This window comes from Thunnus thynnus, chromosome 24, assembly GCF_963924715.1.
Source record: "Thunnus thynnus chromosome 24, fThuThy2.1, whole genome shotgun sequence".
NCBI lineage: Eukaryota > Metazoa > Chordata > Actinopteri > Scombriformes > Scombridae > Thunnus > Thunnus thynnus.
In genome coordinates this window covers 18,002,979-18,019,143 of record NC_089540.1, presented here as the reverse complement: position 1 = coordinate 18,019,143, position 16,165 = coordinate 18,002,979, and the positions used below count along the sequence as shown (strand labels likewise).

The following is a 16,165-nucleotide window of genomic DNA, read 5'->3' as shown; positions in this document are numbered from 1 at the left end:
TTGCATATTTATGTGATTTTTTTAATGACGGAGAGAAGAGAAGATGCCATTTTAAGGATTTTAATGTAGTAATTATACTATTTTTTGGTGGAAAAACCATATCAGACACACATTATTGTTCCAAGCATATTTCCATATGTCTTTAATACATGCCTGGAGGAGATCTTTAAAAGCGGCAGCAGCGACTGGATCTGAATATCACACACTGTATGATTCTATGCTGCTGACTGTCGACCCAAACCGGAACAGTTCTGGTCCGGCTTCGGTCCAATCAGTCATCATGTGTGTGTCCCCACTTTAAATCTTTCTTGAGTTAATTTGATAAAATGTTTTTCCACAACCACAAAAACTCCTCTCACGCTTCAATTTACTCCTAAAAAACACACAAACCACAGAGAGAGAGCAAGAGTTACAGGGTTTTCACACGACAGTAGCAATCTGCTTTCATGTCGTCCTGTCAATCATTCCCAAAGAGTAGGCGTCACTTTTCTTTTTTTTTTCCTGTTTTTTTTTTTTTTTGCGTCCTCCCCTCCCACTGAAACCTCCAAACAGTGGATGTATCTCATTTGGCAAGGAGCCTCTTCATATTTCACTTTTCAGGAGACGCCTGTTCGTTTAATTTCTGCAGCGGCTTGCCTCTCTCTCCCTCTCCCTCTCGTTTTCTTCTTTTCCTTTTCTTTTCCCTGCAACTTTTTTTTTTTCCCTCCCCTTCCCGTCGTCTTCTTCTTCTTCTTCTTCTCCCCCCCTCCGGAGTAGAAACACATTTCAATGACACGCCCACGCCTGGGCCTGTCAGCCCCTCGCCCTGTCAGAGCGCCCACGCTGCTCTGCTCCCCTCTGTCTCCTCCCCTCCCCTCTCCTCCCCTCCCCTTCCCACCAACCCACATCCTCAACACTTTGCGCTCTAAAAAAGCAGCTCTTTTCATCCAAGTTCCTCTTTTGGAGGAAAGAAAAAAAATAAAAATAAGGAGAGGAACAACAGAGCAGCATGATTCAGTCTCCAGGCGGTGGTAGTGCTTGTCATGGAGTGTCCCTTTTCATTTGGAGGGAATATGGGTTACAGGATGACTATGATGCCAAAAGCAGGAGTTAAAATTTAAAAAAAAACAACTCCTCTTGAGTTTAGTGCCATTTGCTCCCTATTGTCGTCTCCACCCAGTATTATGTTGGCGTTTTGGGTGGCAGACACACTTTAAACGGGCGTGACAAAAAAAAAAAAAAATGTTGTGAAATCAAAAACAGCTAAGCAGCCAAGCAGGTTTTCTTTCCATAAAAGCACAACATATTTCTTGAATTTACAACAGAGGCCACGGCATTGGAGAGTTTGAGTGTGTGTGAATATGCAGGGCTGAAGCCGGTGTGTTTGCACAGCCTCCCCGGTTAGCAGAGTCTTACTTTGTGTCTGTTGAGAAAGTGTGGGATGGTATGAGCGGCTTATGTCTGACTGAACACGTGTGTGCCTGCGTGGGCGGGGAGTGTGTATAGGGGCGATATGTGTGTGTGTGTGTGTGTGTCTTTGAGCACACATTACACTTGTGTGGGCGTTTTGGGCAAGGATGTGTGTGGGCGTAGTGTGCGTAGGCGGAGGTTATGTGACATACAGATAGAGACTGCAGTGTTCCCGCAGTGTGTTTATGTGTGTGAAACTTTACTGCAGAGTGTGGACTGCAGAAACAGCTATAGGGGCCCTGCTGCCTGCAAATCTGCCAGCATGGAAATCTGCTGCCTTCACATCGCATGTACCTCTACTTTAAGTCAAAAATTACCTGCATGAGGAAGAAGCCTGGAAACAGACTCTCCTCCCTGGAAAAAATGTCACATATTTATATTCAGCAATCATGTTATTATAGAGCAACAAAGTCTGCATTGGCGAGGAGGTTGGGGATGTTATGTAGTATGCCAGAAAAAGATTGAGTATTTCCCAATACATAGAATGTCAAATGCAATATGCTAAAAATACCAGGATGTTGGGTCATGCATACCGCGTGCAACAGTGCATACTTTATAAGGGCAGCTGCAGTACGAGCTAAAAGTAAAAACTAGAAGTACGCGATGTATGTGAACGCAGCATATGACTCAACAAAACTTTCATACGTGACATCGCTGTTCACTTCCCGTTTCTGACCACGAGTCAGCATTGTTTTTTTAAAAAACCAAGACCACAAATGTCCCCGAACCTTAATCACGTTATTGTAGCCATGATGATGAAGGTCCCCTATTTAATTTACATTTTCTATGTAATTTACAGGTATTTAACAGTTAATTTTACAGAAAGGTTAGTGCAATTTCGTACAAATATTGAGAAAACATTAAAAAAAAGGTTATGTTAGTTGGTAGGTATCCCCTCATTATAATTGGATTCATACGCAGTTGTTAATTTGCAGAAACCACCACACATTCTGTAAAATGTCCTAAATATTAACTGTTATATACCTGCAAAATACTCAGGAATTTAGTGTAAAATGAAGGAGCCTGTAAAATAAAGTGTTACCCAAATTTTAACCAGATTTCCAGAATATCAGAGTAAGAAAATTAAAAGTAATGTGTGTTTCCATCCACTGCCATTTTGCGACTATTTGGAGTTGGCACCTCAAGATAAACAGCTGGTGATGCTTTTTTTCCACTCGGGGCCATTAAATAATTTCAGAAGAAGAGGGTGCAACGAGGTGACGTAATTAAATGATGACGGAAGATGATCTGATGTTTCCGTCTGATGCTGTTTTTCATCTTTTCAGTGAAACGGAAACGTAAGTTGACGTTTAAGTCTTAGTGCACGCCATGATTTATTCACTAAATCGCATTTTGATTTTGTCGTTTTGTCGATTTTTTTCACCTCAGAAAAGCGCAAAACCTTTTTTTTTTTTGTGAGAATTTCTTGCATTTTCCGTGTTTCCACTCAGGTTTTTTTAATGCACCAACTGCAAATGCGAATATAAGACATGATCTGTATTGGTTTTGGAAGACACAGAGAAATGATGTCGTTCTGCCAACGGTTCGTGTTGATTTAGAGTTCATGGACAAACATATGCATTTTGTCATTTCATTTGGAGGACTTGTTGTGCCCAAGTACGGAAGTACTGGACTTCTGAAGGACATCAAGATTTCAGGACAACAGGAGATTAGAACAAGTGATCTAATTATCGTAGAATTTGGATAGAAATTCTCAGTATTAGGTTTCAGCTTTTTAGAAAGACTGATAAAACCCTTCATGAGAAAACTGTCCGTCCGATGGTGGTGGGACAGATGCTATCTCAAAGAGAGGACAACATACAAATCTGAGTCTTTAATATCATCAGAATTCGATTGAATATTAAAAATGACGTGTTTAAGGCAAGAATGGTGTGTTATCACATCCTGACACATGCTGATGATGACTCATCATCTAAAGTGGGCTCAGTTTGTGGCCTTGTGGTTAAAAAGATTGTGCTGCAGCTGAAAGGTTAAACTGCTATAAAATCCAATCTGCTGATCAAGTGTGAATCACTCTGCCGCTCCGTCAGTGTGTCTGTTTGTTTTGTCTCTTTATCTGATGCTAACATGCTACATGTGGAATTCTATATTCCTGAGAATTAAAAACACATTTTTTCAGGTCAAAGTTCATGTTTATGCTTATTGGAAAAGCAAAAAGTGGAATGATGGCTGATAACCACTAACCTTAAGGATGTTAACCGCGGAAGCTACGTAAACCAACGCACAACGTTATGGCGGTAAATTTGTGAATTTATTCCAAATTGAAACAGTTCTGAAGCAGTCAAGTGTGTCTAAATTATTGTGCTACTGTTACCGCTAATGTTAAGATGCTAACAATGCTACAATACAGACTTTCTACTGGCTAAACTTTTTGCAGATGTAAATTTTTGCAGAGTTATTTAAAATGTGTATGACGTAGAATCATTTACGATGCAATCTGCATGACTCACATTCCAGAAATTTTAGGATCAATCAATCAATATTTGACATACTTGGTCAGAGCTGTTGCTAACATTTAGCTAATTTCCTTGGTAACACTTCTGGGAATTTGCACATGAACAAGGGTTTCAATTCTGCGGTTACACACATGTTTCATATTGTTCACATGTTTGTTTTGTCTGATATTTTTTGACTAAATATTTTATAATGTGACTTTCTATGTAAATAAATAACAGTGAACAGTGAAACATTTACATTTTTCATAATTTGGGGAGAAAAATATTTACAAAAAAGTATAACTGAATGGTTAAATAAACACATAAAATGTGGGATTTTGTGATTTTGTGAACTACTCATACATACATTTGTACAGAGTTTGGTTGGTGACTCATCAAAACCTTCTTCACTTTCTTTCTTCAGCTCTTCTGGGGAATTTGGACTTTGGATTCATGTATATATATTTTTAAGTCTGTCTAAAGCTCTGACTGTGTTGTTGTTGTTAAAGCACAACTGATTCCCTGATGATTAACTGATGTTATATTGTGTAACTCTGAAGTTTTACAGTGCAGAAACACAAACACAGAAAATGTAAAATGTGAAAGGTATTGTGCATCACATCAGAGCTTAAAAACTCAAATAAAAACAGTACATTTTTATATTTGGTGCAAAAAGGAGCCCAGAAAACTCAATCTCTGTCAGGGTACAAGTGATTTTAGTGCCATGATTTATAAGGTTTTGTTTTTGTTATGCTTTAAAACCGAAAACGTCACCTCAAGTGTAAGTGTGCATCATTTGATGTGTAATGAAAGTAGTGGGTTCAGAAGAAAAAAAAGGCCAGGCGTCATTAATGTGCTGGAGTTTTTGCTGCTCTTAAAATGTTACGTGTGGCACCTTTAAAGCTTCGTTGGGAGGCCCTGTAGCTCCCTGCTGACAGGTCGTGGGCTGACGTGGAGGGGATTTGCCCATTTTGGCCACGTACGGGCCTCAGCGACCCTCGCCGCCCACGGCATCCTCACCCTGAGAGTGCTGCTGACGTCTGACATGTCTGCTATCTCCAGGTGGAGGCTGACGCTCCCTCTGCCACAACCACCCACTGCAGTCAGAGAGAAACCAAACGGCCTTCGATGTGGTGTGCGTCTGTGCGTGACAAAGACGCCTCAGCTTTGAGCTTATCTGAAGGTGTGATTAATCTGTTAAGTGTATTAATTTGGGGCTGCTACCGAAAGGTCACGACTACCTCTCAGATCGCCTTCAAACCTCGAGGACTGACAGTGCTGAGATGTGACAAAAGATGAACACTAAAGGGGAAAAAAAATCCCTTGCAGGAAAGGAAGGAGAAGATAAGAAAAACTGGTGGAAATGATGAAACAATGCGAGCTACAAGAGTGTGAGCAAAGTTGAGGCAGGCTTTGAAGTGAAGCCACACATTTTGCATGATTATTGCTGTTAAGTTTTTGATCTCGAGCCAGCAGGCACGAAAAACAACAGCAGCTTGGGATTAGTCTCCCCCCCACTCACACGCCTACCTTGCCAGCATAAGTCCCTGACTCAATTAGAAAAAAACCTCTGCAACTTAGGGCTCCTCACGCACAAGTACCCACATCGCCCTGCCCACGTCCCTGCAGCACATCACAACCAGCATCACTTTAATCGCCAAGCACATTGAATGCACAGGGATTTGTCTTGGTGACATTAATGCAGTGACGTGCTGACAAACTAATGTACACACTGATAAGACAGTGCCGAGACAACGGGGCCAAACACACAGAGGAAATAAAAATGTATCTGCCTTTAATTAAATATCAGATATCATCCACCGAGATCACCGCCTGCACAAGAACTGACAGGAAAACCTGTGACTACTGATTGTTTTTGTAAGATTGTTTTGTTCATTTAACCGTTCAGTGGTGTTATCTGCCAACTGGTACTCAGTTGAAAAGCAGCTTAACCCAAAACTAAAAGAAATGTCAGTAGAGTTTGGTGTCACTGGAGAGTTTTAGTCTCATGATGGTCTGAATGTTGATTCAGAGGCTTTTGTTGAAGGTATTAAACACTGGTGCAACATTGTCTCCTAATAATTATGTTAATATACGACTAAATGGTGGCAACTCTAATGCGAGACAAGATGATTCTGCAAAATCCCGGATTACATTGAATGCCATGTAAAATTTGTAAAATTCTCACTTTCTGAAATATCTGCTCATGGAAACTACAATATGTTTAAGGTTTGGCAAATAAAATATGGTTAATTTAAGGGAGAGATTGTGGTTACAGTTAATAAAAGGCAAATGTTAAAGCTATATTTTTCTTCTTATCAACAAATCTCATGTTTGGAGCCAAACCAACAATGAACTTATCTACTATCAAGTATTGTGTGTGTGTGTGTATCCAAAGCCTGATATATCTTATTCCTGCACTGGGTGACATGTTCCTTCATCATGAAGAGTTTGGTCATGTTAGTTTGTTTAGAAACGGCTCCAAAGACTAAAAACAGCGATCACATTTTCAGTCTCCGAAGAGTAGTTCTGTGTAATGCAGACACCACTGAACATATGCAGGAAAGCGGTTCTGTTTACAGCTTTAATAGCTTGTTGTGCTACGAATCACAACCTCTGGACTTTGTACTGAATTGCAAATTTCTCACATAACCTCAGTACAAAGGATGTGCTCATGATGGTGTTGCACTTGGGAGTGCACACAAATGCACACGGTGTGATTGTCAGATTATCTGTTTTGGAAAGTAACAAAACTTGAATGCAACCTCCCCAATTTCAACGACGGAAAGGTGTGGGGGAGAGAGGTTTCAGATGCTGCTTGACGACCAAGCAAACACTTTGTTTGAGACAGACTGACAGGCTACAAAATCACTTTGGTTAAGGTTTGGCAAAGATTGTGGTTTTGGTTAGAAAGTGAACTTTTTTCAGTATCTAACCAAGACCACCATCTTTCCCAAACCATAACCAAGAACTTTGAATCATCTAAACAGGAAAAAGTGGATACTTTCGGGAAAACAAATGAAATACGTTCATGTTTTGCAGATTCATTCATTTTGTGAACTTTGCAGACATGTTCATTAAAAGTTTCCTCATTATGTTTTTTTTTTTTTTTTTTTTAAAAACAATCTGTTCTAGATTTCATTCAATTTATTAGTTTATTTGTCAGGGACAATGCTCATTGATGCAGTGGTGGAAAGTAACTAAGTACATTTACTCAAGTACTGTACTTAAGTACAGTTTTGAGGTACTTGTACTTTACTTAAGTATTTCCATGTGATGCTACTTTATACTTCCACTCCTTTCAGATGAAGATTTGACACAATGGATAATATAACAAGCTTTTAAAATTCAACACATTGTTAAAGATGAAACCAGTGGTTTCCAACCTTTTTGGCTTTTGACGTCTTACAAAAAGCAGTGTGTAGTACTTTTTCATGCAGGACTTTTACTTGTAATGGAGTATTTTTACATTGCTGTATTGGTACTTTTACTTAAGTAAGTAATCTCAATACTTCTTCCACCACTGCATTGATGAACATATACTGCATATGTTAACCCTTTCATGCATGAATTATTAAATCACAGAGTAATCATTTTTTTATTGCTTGTTACCATGTATGAAAGGGTTAATATGCAACAAAACGTTGCTATTGTTACATTTGTCTAACTTTGTTTTAGATTGAGTTGTATCAAGAGGAATTTCTGTTACTATGTGACAGACAATAAAGTTTCTTGTTTTTAGGTTTTCGTATCTGGCTAAGGACAATAGATGAAGATTAGCCTCTTGGGCTAACTCTGGCTCATTAAGTTTGGCTGGTGCAAAGTATAAACTCATTCAATATGAAAATACTATCAGTGTCCTTGGAACAAATAACAGACGAACACCAGCATATCAAAAATGTTGTGTTAAATTAGGGTTAGAAACAAGTACTATTATTTTTGACAAATCAGGCATAATTAAAGAGTAAACTATAAACTTACTGGGAATAAAACCTGGCTATGTTTTGTCCTTTGACCTTTTGAACCAAACAAGGTATTGAACCCTGTAGGTGTGAAACCCAATCCCTCTTCTCTTGCTTCCTGCTAAAACCTCAATCAGATACCATCACTCAGCCCGAAGCAGTAAGGCTTCACCTGTAGAGGTTTTCCTCTCAGGTCAAACTCATAGTTTCCACAGAAATTCATTCAACTTGCGTGGTATGTTAGGTCAACCCTCTCTCCTGGAAATGACACTCATATACAACGAAATTTCAACAGCAATTACGTTTTGCGGGAAATGAAATGCTGTTGAATCATGGTTTGGATTGGAGCATCAGGCGCAGGCAAATACCTCATGATCTGTCTGCTTCTGCTCTTTTTCTTTCCTTTGTAGACTGTTGTGTTGTTATCTCTCTTTCATTTAACCTTGTATGTCAACACTTAGTAACTAAATGCTTTCTGTGTGAGGAGCTATAGAAATGAAATAGACTCCTTTGTTAAATTCAAGAAGTAAATGTCTTTATTGTTATTGCATTGTGACTGTGACCATAAGAGATTAACGTGCAAAATGCTGCCACTACAATCCAATACTACTTAAATGTTCGTATACATGTTGCTGATTTGTTTTGTATATAAATGTAATATTTAAACTTGCATATGTATCTTATAATTAACTGTTATACTACTTCTGTGTTTATTCAGTGTAGTGAAATAAAAACATCCTTACTGTTTAAAATTTGCAGTTTTGAACATGCAAAAGCCCCAAACTTATTTTTTCATCATATAAATTAAAGTTATATTCATGATATAATAAAAGAGTTTCAGTGTGAAATTTCTGTGTATTTCTCAACAAAACATTATAGTTTCTCCAACATTTACAACCATTAGTGATGTAAACAAACCTGTAACAGCCTCATAAAACATGAATCACCTGCTTTATATGATTGAAAGCTCCAGAGTGGCTACTAAAGGGACCTTGAGGTGGGATTATTCGGTCAACTGTTGTTTCCAACGTCAATATTGAACTTCAAACCTCAACTTTTAGATACATGAGAAGCCCTGAAAGTGAAATATCAACATCCACGTTTCTTAAACAACTCCATCTGGTGATGAAGATCATGTGATATTATAGAAAGCTCTGGATCTGAGTGGACCTCGAGGTGAAAGTATTTTTTTCAATCAACAACTCAGATGTAGTTGTTGACTAGTTTCTATATTGAAAGTACTGCATTTGAATTTTGGTGGTCTCGGTTCCTTTTTGTGTGGTTGCAGTTTTGATGAATTTAAGTTAAAACAAAGTAAAAATAGGATTTTTCCTCTTCTTTTCTTTTCCGAAATCAGCACGGGTGAAAGTCAGATTTTTGAAAAACAACACCCTTTCACCCTGATAACCCATTGGTTGGGGATGATCCCTCCCTCAGCAGGAAGTAGATCATAACAACAGTGACTTTAAAGTTCACTGGAGTGTCAGCTGAAGGCTTTCATATGTAAAGTGCAGCTCTCCTGCTGAGCTGAGTCGGCCCTGCAGGCTTGCGGGGGCCGGAGGAGGGCCAGGCGGGGCCGGACTGGACCGGCCTGCTGGGCTGCTGGGCTACCGGCCGCCCACGGAGAGCCTGGCTGAGTGGGCGTCATCTATGGAGCGATTGATCCCAGCCAAGACAAAAAGTCTCCCTGTTGTCCTGCTCGACCAGCAGCAGCAGAGGAGCTCAGAGTCACTGCAGCAACATTATACTACATATACACACTCATACTACTTCTACTACTACCACTGCTTCTACTTTACTCCAATTATTACTACTTAGCTTAGTATACATACTACTACTAAGAGAACTACCACTAATAACTAACTTTAAAGTACTACTGTAGAGTATATAGCAGGGTCTGATGGTATGAAACATGAGCTTTTTTTGCCTCAGATATAATTGTGTTTTCGGAATAACCACAACTATTTTGAGAATGAAAGAAATGCTTGATGTGAAAAAAAAGAGTATTATGACTTACAAATATGTGGAAGATAAGATGTAGATTCCTGTAAAAACAACTACAAAATGCTTATTATTAGATTTTTGAAGGTGTCAGAAACACACCTGATGAGTGAAATCTGTGAAGTTTGTGGTGAAACTGACAGCAACAACAGCCAATAATCAATACATAACAACACATAGATGTTCTCAAACCAAATAGTCCCACTGACTTTATAGAAGTCAAGAGTGACACCTAGAAACTAAATATACCTGCTCAGATGTGCTTGAAGTTAGGAGGATCCTTCTGCCCTCTAATAGCAGTTATATCTAACAAAAAACAGTAACACTGGAGGTCAAAGGTCAGATGGAACAATATAATCTTGTGGCCATGGAACAGTTATGGAGGACAGATATGTATCTGCTGTTGTTGGCGGTTTCCGTTAATTAATGCCATTGCGTGAGACAACGGTGGAAAATATGAGGCAAAAAAGTTAAACTTTTTGTACAGTGCTGTAGTATGACTTTGGTATCGCGCCAGTCTCTCTCCTTTGAAGTCCAGGCAGCCGTGCTGGGGGGGCGGCTGCTGTGGGTTTGGTGTGGAGGTGTTTGCCTGGAGAGGGGGAAAGGTCACAGCTACAGAGTGCACATCTTTTACACTCTATAATTCGCTTCACAGCTGAGCCGTGTCGTGGCTGAGCTGTTTATCAGCTGCTGAGCGAAAGAAAAGTACCTGTAGGTTTTGTTGGCGTCTGCTTGATGATAACTTTTATGCATTGAGGGAGTTCTGGAAACTTTTGGGCGTGAAACCAGAAAAAAAAAACCACACATTCATGGCAAAGATACATGGCTGTAAAGAAGAAAAAATGCTTAAAAAAAGCACAAGTACTGAATTAAAAGCCTCTGAGGATGTCAAAATCACAGCAACTGGTGTGAAAACATGACAAAAAACTAGACATAAAGATACAGTATGACAGAGTATTTGTGATATAAAATAGTAAACTACACTCTAAAATTAACTTTTATGCACATTTTGAGCTGCAAAGGAGAGTTTTTTCTTACTGTCATTCTCTGTCAGGCTCCTCCATGAAACCAGCTGCTACAAAATAAATGATTTTTCCCACAAACCACGGGGAGGTCCTCTAAGAAAGCTAAATTTGTGCTCGTTTCATTGCCGGAGGCAGCTGGGACGCCTGAAAAGCACAGACGGGGGATCAAGCCGATGAGAAAGGACGTGGTCAACATTTTCTACAGTTTTTCCTCAAACCAATGTGAATAATTGCCAAAATTTATCAACTGATAAAAAGAAACTATGTAAAGTATGATGCTTTGACCGGAAAAGGCATATTTTTATCCTGAAGAACTGGTTTTCTGAATAATTTCTGCTCCATGATTCCAGTAACTGAAGCTACAAATGGTTTACATAAAAATTATTACATATTTCAAGCTGTTTTTTCCTTTAAACATATACCAATAAATCTTTTTCACAAAGCAACCCTCAGAAAATGTGCTTCTTTCATTTATTTGCTTGGGACAAATGTCATTTCAAGTGATAAAGCAAAATAAACCATTCTTTGATCTCGGATTCTGGTGTTAGAACTGGAAAATTCAGGAAATGTCTCCAAATTTCTGTTCCAAAATTTGCATAATTCTGAATATGTGTTGGACAAAAAATACCCTAAATCATGTTTCAATTCATCTCTTCAACATCTTCTACCATCTCCTGAGGGAAATATCTGGCTCTTTAGCTGCTCCACTATGTTCACCAGCTAGTCTGTTTGCTGTTTGGTGCTGAGCAGGTAGTGTACAGTGGCTTTTTAGAGTTTTTTCACTGAAAACAGCCGCCTGCTGTCACTGAAAACGACGATATGAAAGTGCTGAGAATGAACCAAAACAGTAAAGTTACAGCTGGACAGTTAAACAATGAGCTGAAACTCACTTTAAAGCTCCATAATGCCGAGGGGAGCTGTAGAGTCGCTCACACTGACAGCTCAGGCAGTGTTACTATAAAAATATCCATTACAGCCACTTTAATGGAAAATTACAGGTTATTACACCCATTTTCTACATATGGGCAATCATTTTATTTTATGATAACATTGATAATCACTATAACAACGTTTAACATGGCAAGAAACATGAGGAGTGTTAAAGAAGACAGACATTGTAATAAACTGGAATTATCCTTTAAATGTTTGATTATTAAGTGACTCAAATTGGGATCTAAACTTCAAGTTGAGAAGAGTTTAGTGTCGTGCTTCATCCATATCAGGATAGAAAGCTTTACAATGTGGATCATGTGACATAAAATACGAGTTTTCCATCAGTACCTGTAGTTTTATAGATGAAACATAAATCCCTCTGTGATCATCTCACTTTTCCATGAGTGCAGTTCGTCCGTCCTTTTGGTCTGACAGCAGCATCTGTTGGAGGCCACAGATGTCGATGCATGTAGGGAAAATGAGATTTTGCTCTAATTAGTCCAGTTAGTGACACTTCACTCTGTACTACGGCTTTCTCATCTCATGGTAATTATCATCATAATCCATCATTAACCACATCATAGACCTACACTGCTGCTGCTTGTAGTCAGCCTGTCCTCATTGATTTTAATGATTAATAATGCATGTCTCTATTACATAATTATAGAGTACAAGCACACGATACAAGCACAGCCCGGAAAAATGAATCAAATATTGACACCATGAAAAAAGTTGTTGTTTTTATTCAGTTTTCCTTTCAATTATTAGGAAATAAACAGAGAAAAGATGAAATTTAACGGCTATGTTTCAGCTTTCCTCTGATTATTTCCTGATCAGGTGATAGTAATCAATATAAACTGAAAAGCAACTACACTGCTTCCAATCACTAATCTGTTAAAGGTAGAAAAACACCAGCAGTCTGCAGTGAAACACTGGTAACCTCCCATCCCGCTGAGACTGTTCTGCTTTTCTAAAATCATACTTGGCTGGTGAAACAGTGAACGGCTCTGGCAAAAATTTGGAACCATTGTGGCCGGTGGATGAAAATGTTAATTTCCTCCCTTGATAATGATGCATGTCATTTCCAAATGTGATTACACAAACAGAATGGTGTGTAACACGCTCGTAATGTGCTTAAGATGTTTTAAAATACATTACCATGCCTGCACACTGTGAAATGTAAAAGGCACCCTGAGGAAACCTTTTAGGTTCCTCAGATTAAACCCACAGGGGAACCCGGGACGGATCCCTGAGGAATCCCAGGATAAAGGGTATTTAAAACAAAGGTAATTTGAGGCATTTGTGACATTTCAGAGCTGGGGATTTGGTTTCTGGCAAAGAAGGAGATTATTAGGTATGTTTGGTTATTAGAAGAGAATTATTTTAGCACTTGCTTTCATGTGTGCAGCTCTACATGGAAACACAAAATCCTGTTTTAAACCCACAAGGGGAGAGTTACTTCAAAAAAGGTCAGAGGCATCGCTGCAGTCTCAAGCTTTTAAGAAGCAGAAGCTCTCTTGGATGTGACTGGCAGAATTTCTCCTACTATAATTCGACTGATCAGTTGTATAAATGGCTATAACTGTGCCAACATATGCCTGTTAATCACCAGATCACTTGTAAACACCCTAGTGATAAAAGCCATGTGCAAAATTTAGTTTTGAGTGGAGTTCTAAAAAAGAGGACAGCTAATGTACAGTATATCTTGCTGCAGCTGCTAGTAAGATTATATTACTGGTTGTGCAAACTTCACTGTAGATATATGGAAATAATATATTTAACTCTTGCAGATCTGGTCCTTGTCTGCATATTTAAAAAGCCTCAATTAAGTATTTAATTTCAATTAAAGATTAACAAGTCCATATGCAAAATAAACGTCCCTAAACAGTTTGTACTGCTAAATAAATATAAAAAGGCACAACTGCACTTGGGATATAGCTATTTTAGTGGGAGTATACATGTTTACAGCAACACCTTTTTATTTTTCATGTCATACAGGATGTTCATTTCTTCGCTGGTGTTGTCAGAAACTTCCCCAAGAAAAATGACAGCATCAGTCAACTAAACAAATGCCCAAAAATGATCTGGTGACCTTTGAGGTGACAAAGCCATGTAACAGCTGTAGGAACTGTGACTCTTGAAGGAAAGGAGGACTTGACTTTTAGCAGCCCATTTCCTACCGTCAGTCATCGCTGGTTTCCATGTCAATGACGATGTTTGTCTAACTTTACCCGGAAATAGTTTTTGTGTCTAAACCTGACCGAACCTTAACCACAGTGGTGTCAAATCACCAAATGATTTTGGAAGTTTTGCACAGAAAAATCATGTTAGTGGTGTCAGATCAGAAGTTTTATAAGTTTTACACCACGTATTTTCTCTTTTAATTTGGACTTGTGTTGTAGAGTTTCTGATAGGAGCCTTCTCTGTTTTGAAGTATAAAGAAATCTGTAAACTCTGTCTACATTTTGGGCCTCTTGGGTTTAAGATGCGAACCGTGAATCGCAACGCTCCTGGTCTGTGGATCTTTGTGGACCTCATCCACCATCTCTCTCTCCCTAGTTTCTTGTCATCTCTGTACTGTCAACTATTAAATAAAACCATAAAATGTCCCCCAAAAATATTTACTACGTACCTGTGAAACACAAGTATAACGTAAGGAACATAAGGTATTTCGCACAGTGGGTGAAAGTCTACCAATCTCCTAAAGGTCCATTAGCGGCTCTGATATTTTGCAACAGTAAGTAGTTTTCTATCAAATCTGTTCTTAAAGAGCCAACATTTGTTGACTTTTTGTGTTTTGAACAACCATAAGGTCAGAGAATTGATCAAGAGCCCGAATCCCTGGTTCAACTGGAACATTTTAGGCAGCAGACTGACTAACAAACGCCTTCAGATATCTCAACAACAACCTCTGATGTGCCAACAACTTACCCTCCATTTAGTCCAGTGGAACAACTGTGGTCATGAATATGATGAACTGTTTGAATGTTGTCCAAACTGCTCCCTGCACTGAAGAAAAAAAAAGCTTTAATAAACATCAGTTAATCAAATGAGGGTTATGAATTGAAAATCAGGTCAATGTCTGAGAAGACATTAACATCAGTGTGCTGTTCGTGGCCAGGTAACAGTGCAGCGTCCTCACCATCCTGTGTAAACAGAGGCGAAGCTGTAAGAACACAGCGAGCACGGTGATGCCAGACCGACCATGACAGCTGTCTGCTCTTATATATCTTAGTCTGCTGCACCCGTTTCACACTGCAGCGCTCATTCTGCTCTGCACACAGATACTGTTAACATTACTCTAAGTCCCAACAGCGAGGCGCTAACGATGCCTTCGGTTGGAGATCATTTCCCAGATCAAGAACAGATTTAAAGCTTCTTAATGGCCAATTTAATTCCAAAAAACTGCATCCTCATCATGATGAAAACTAGAGAATTATGTGTTGGTTAAAAAACCAGCTAGAAACATGTGAGAGGTAGCTGAGAAAGCTTGTGGTGATGTGTGTAGATTCGTTAGGTAGATTGGTGTCCAGGGCTGCAAATAATTATATTTTATTATTTGATTTGTGATTGATCTACAAAATGTCCCCAAAGTGTCAATAGTAAGAAACCAAAAGAACAAGTTGATGTTTTCAAATGTCTGTTTTGCCCAACCAACAGTCCAAAACCTAAAGTTTTTAGTTTAAATTGTTTTTAAAAAGAAACATTCAGTAGGAATTAATGAATGAAATGAATTCATGAATGAAAAAAATATCCACAAAGGCTAATGTTTAGCATTTTTGTCTTTGTCTTCACTCCAAAAGTTGGTCATTGAGAGGTAATCAAACTAGTCAGTCAGTGATGAATAAGTTTCCAGTCAGAAATTAAAAATGTCAGACAACCTTCAACTTGGCTAGCTGGAGTGTTTCATAGTGAGGTGGCCACCTCGCCTGAAACAAAGACAAAAACCAGAGGTGCTACTTCACATAGCAAATGGCATTAATGTAATTGTTTAGGCTGTAAGAAGTATTCAGATTCTTTACTGAAATAAAAGTATCAATACAGCTATGTAAAAATACTCCATTACAAGTAAAAGTCCTGCATGAAGAATCCCCAAAAAGTAGCTTAAAGTAGTTTAAGTATTGCAGTAAAAGTACATAAGTATTATGAGCTTGATGTAGTTAAAGTATTGCAGTAAAAGTAGTGGTTTGGTCCCTCTGACTGATATATTATTATATATGACATCATTAGATTATTAATAGTGAAGCATCAGTGTTAGAGCAGCATGTTACTGTTGTAGCTGCTGGAGGTGGAGCTAGTTTACACTACTTTATATACAGTTAGCTAGTTTAGTCCAGTG

The 16,165-nt window shown here is 38.7% G+C and overlaps 1 protein-coding gene across 1 annotated transcript in view; it reads right to left on the bottom strand.

Moving 5' to 3' along the window:
• Positions 1-11,881: 11,881 nt before the first annotated feature.
• Positions 11,882-16,165, bottom strand: part of LOC137177376 (major facilitator superfamily domain-containing protein 6-A-like) — a 31,579-nt gene continuing 27,295 nt past the window's right edge. Inside the window, exons 7-8 of the mRNA XM_067583648.1 lie at positions 14,758-14,835; positions 11,882-12,267 (exon numbers count right to left, since the gene is read on the bottom strand). Coding sequence (XP_067439749.1) covers positions 14,788-14,835 — 48 coding nt within the window. The 3' untranslated portion in view covers positions 11,882-12,267; positions 14,758-14,787. The remainder of the gene's footprint in view (positions 12,268-14,757; positions 14,836-16,165) is intronic.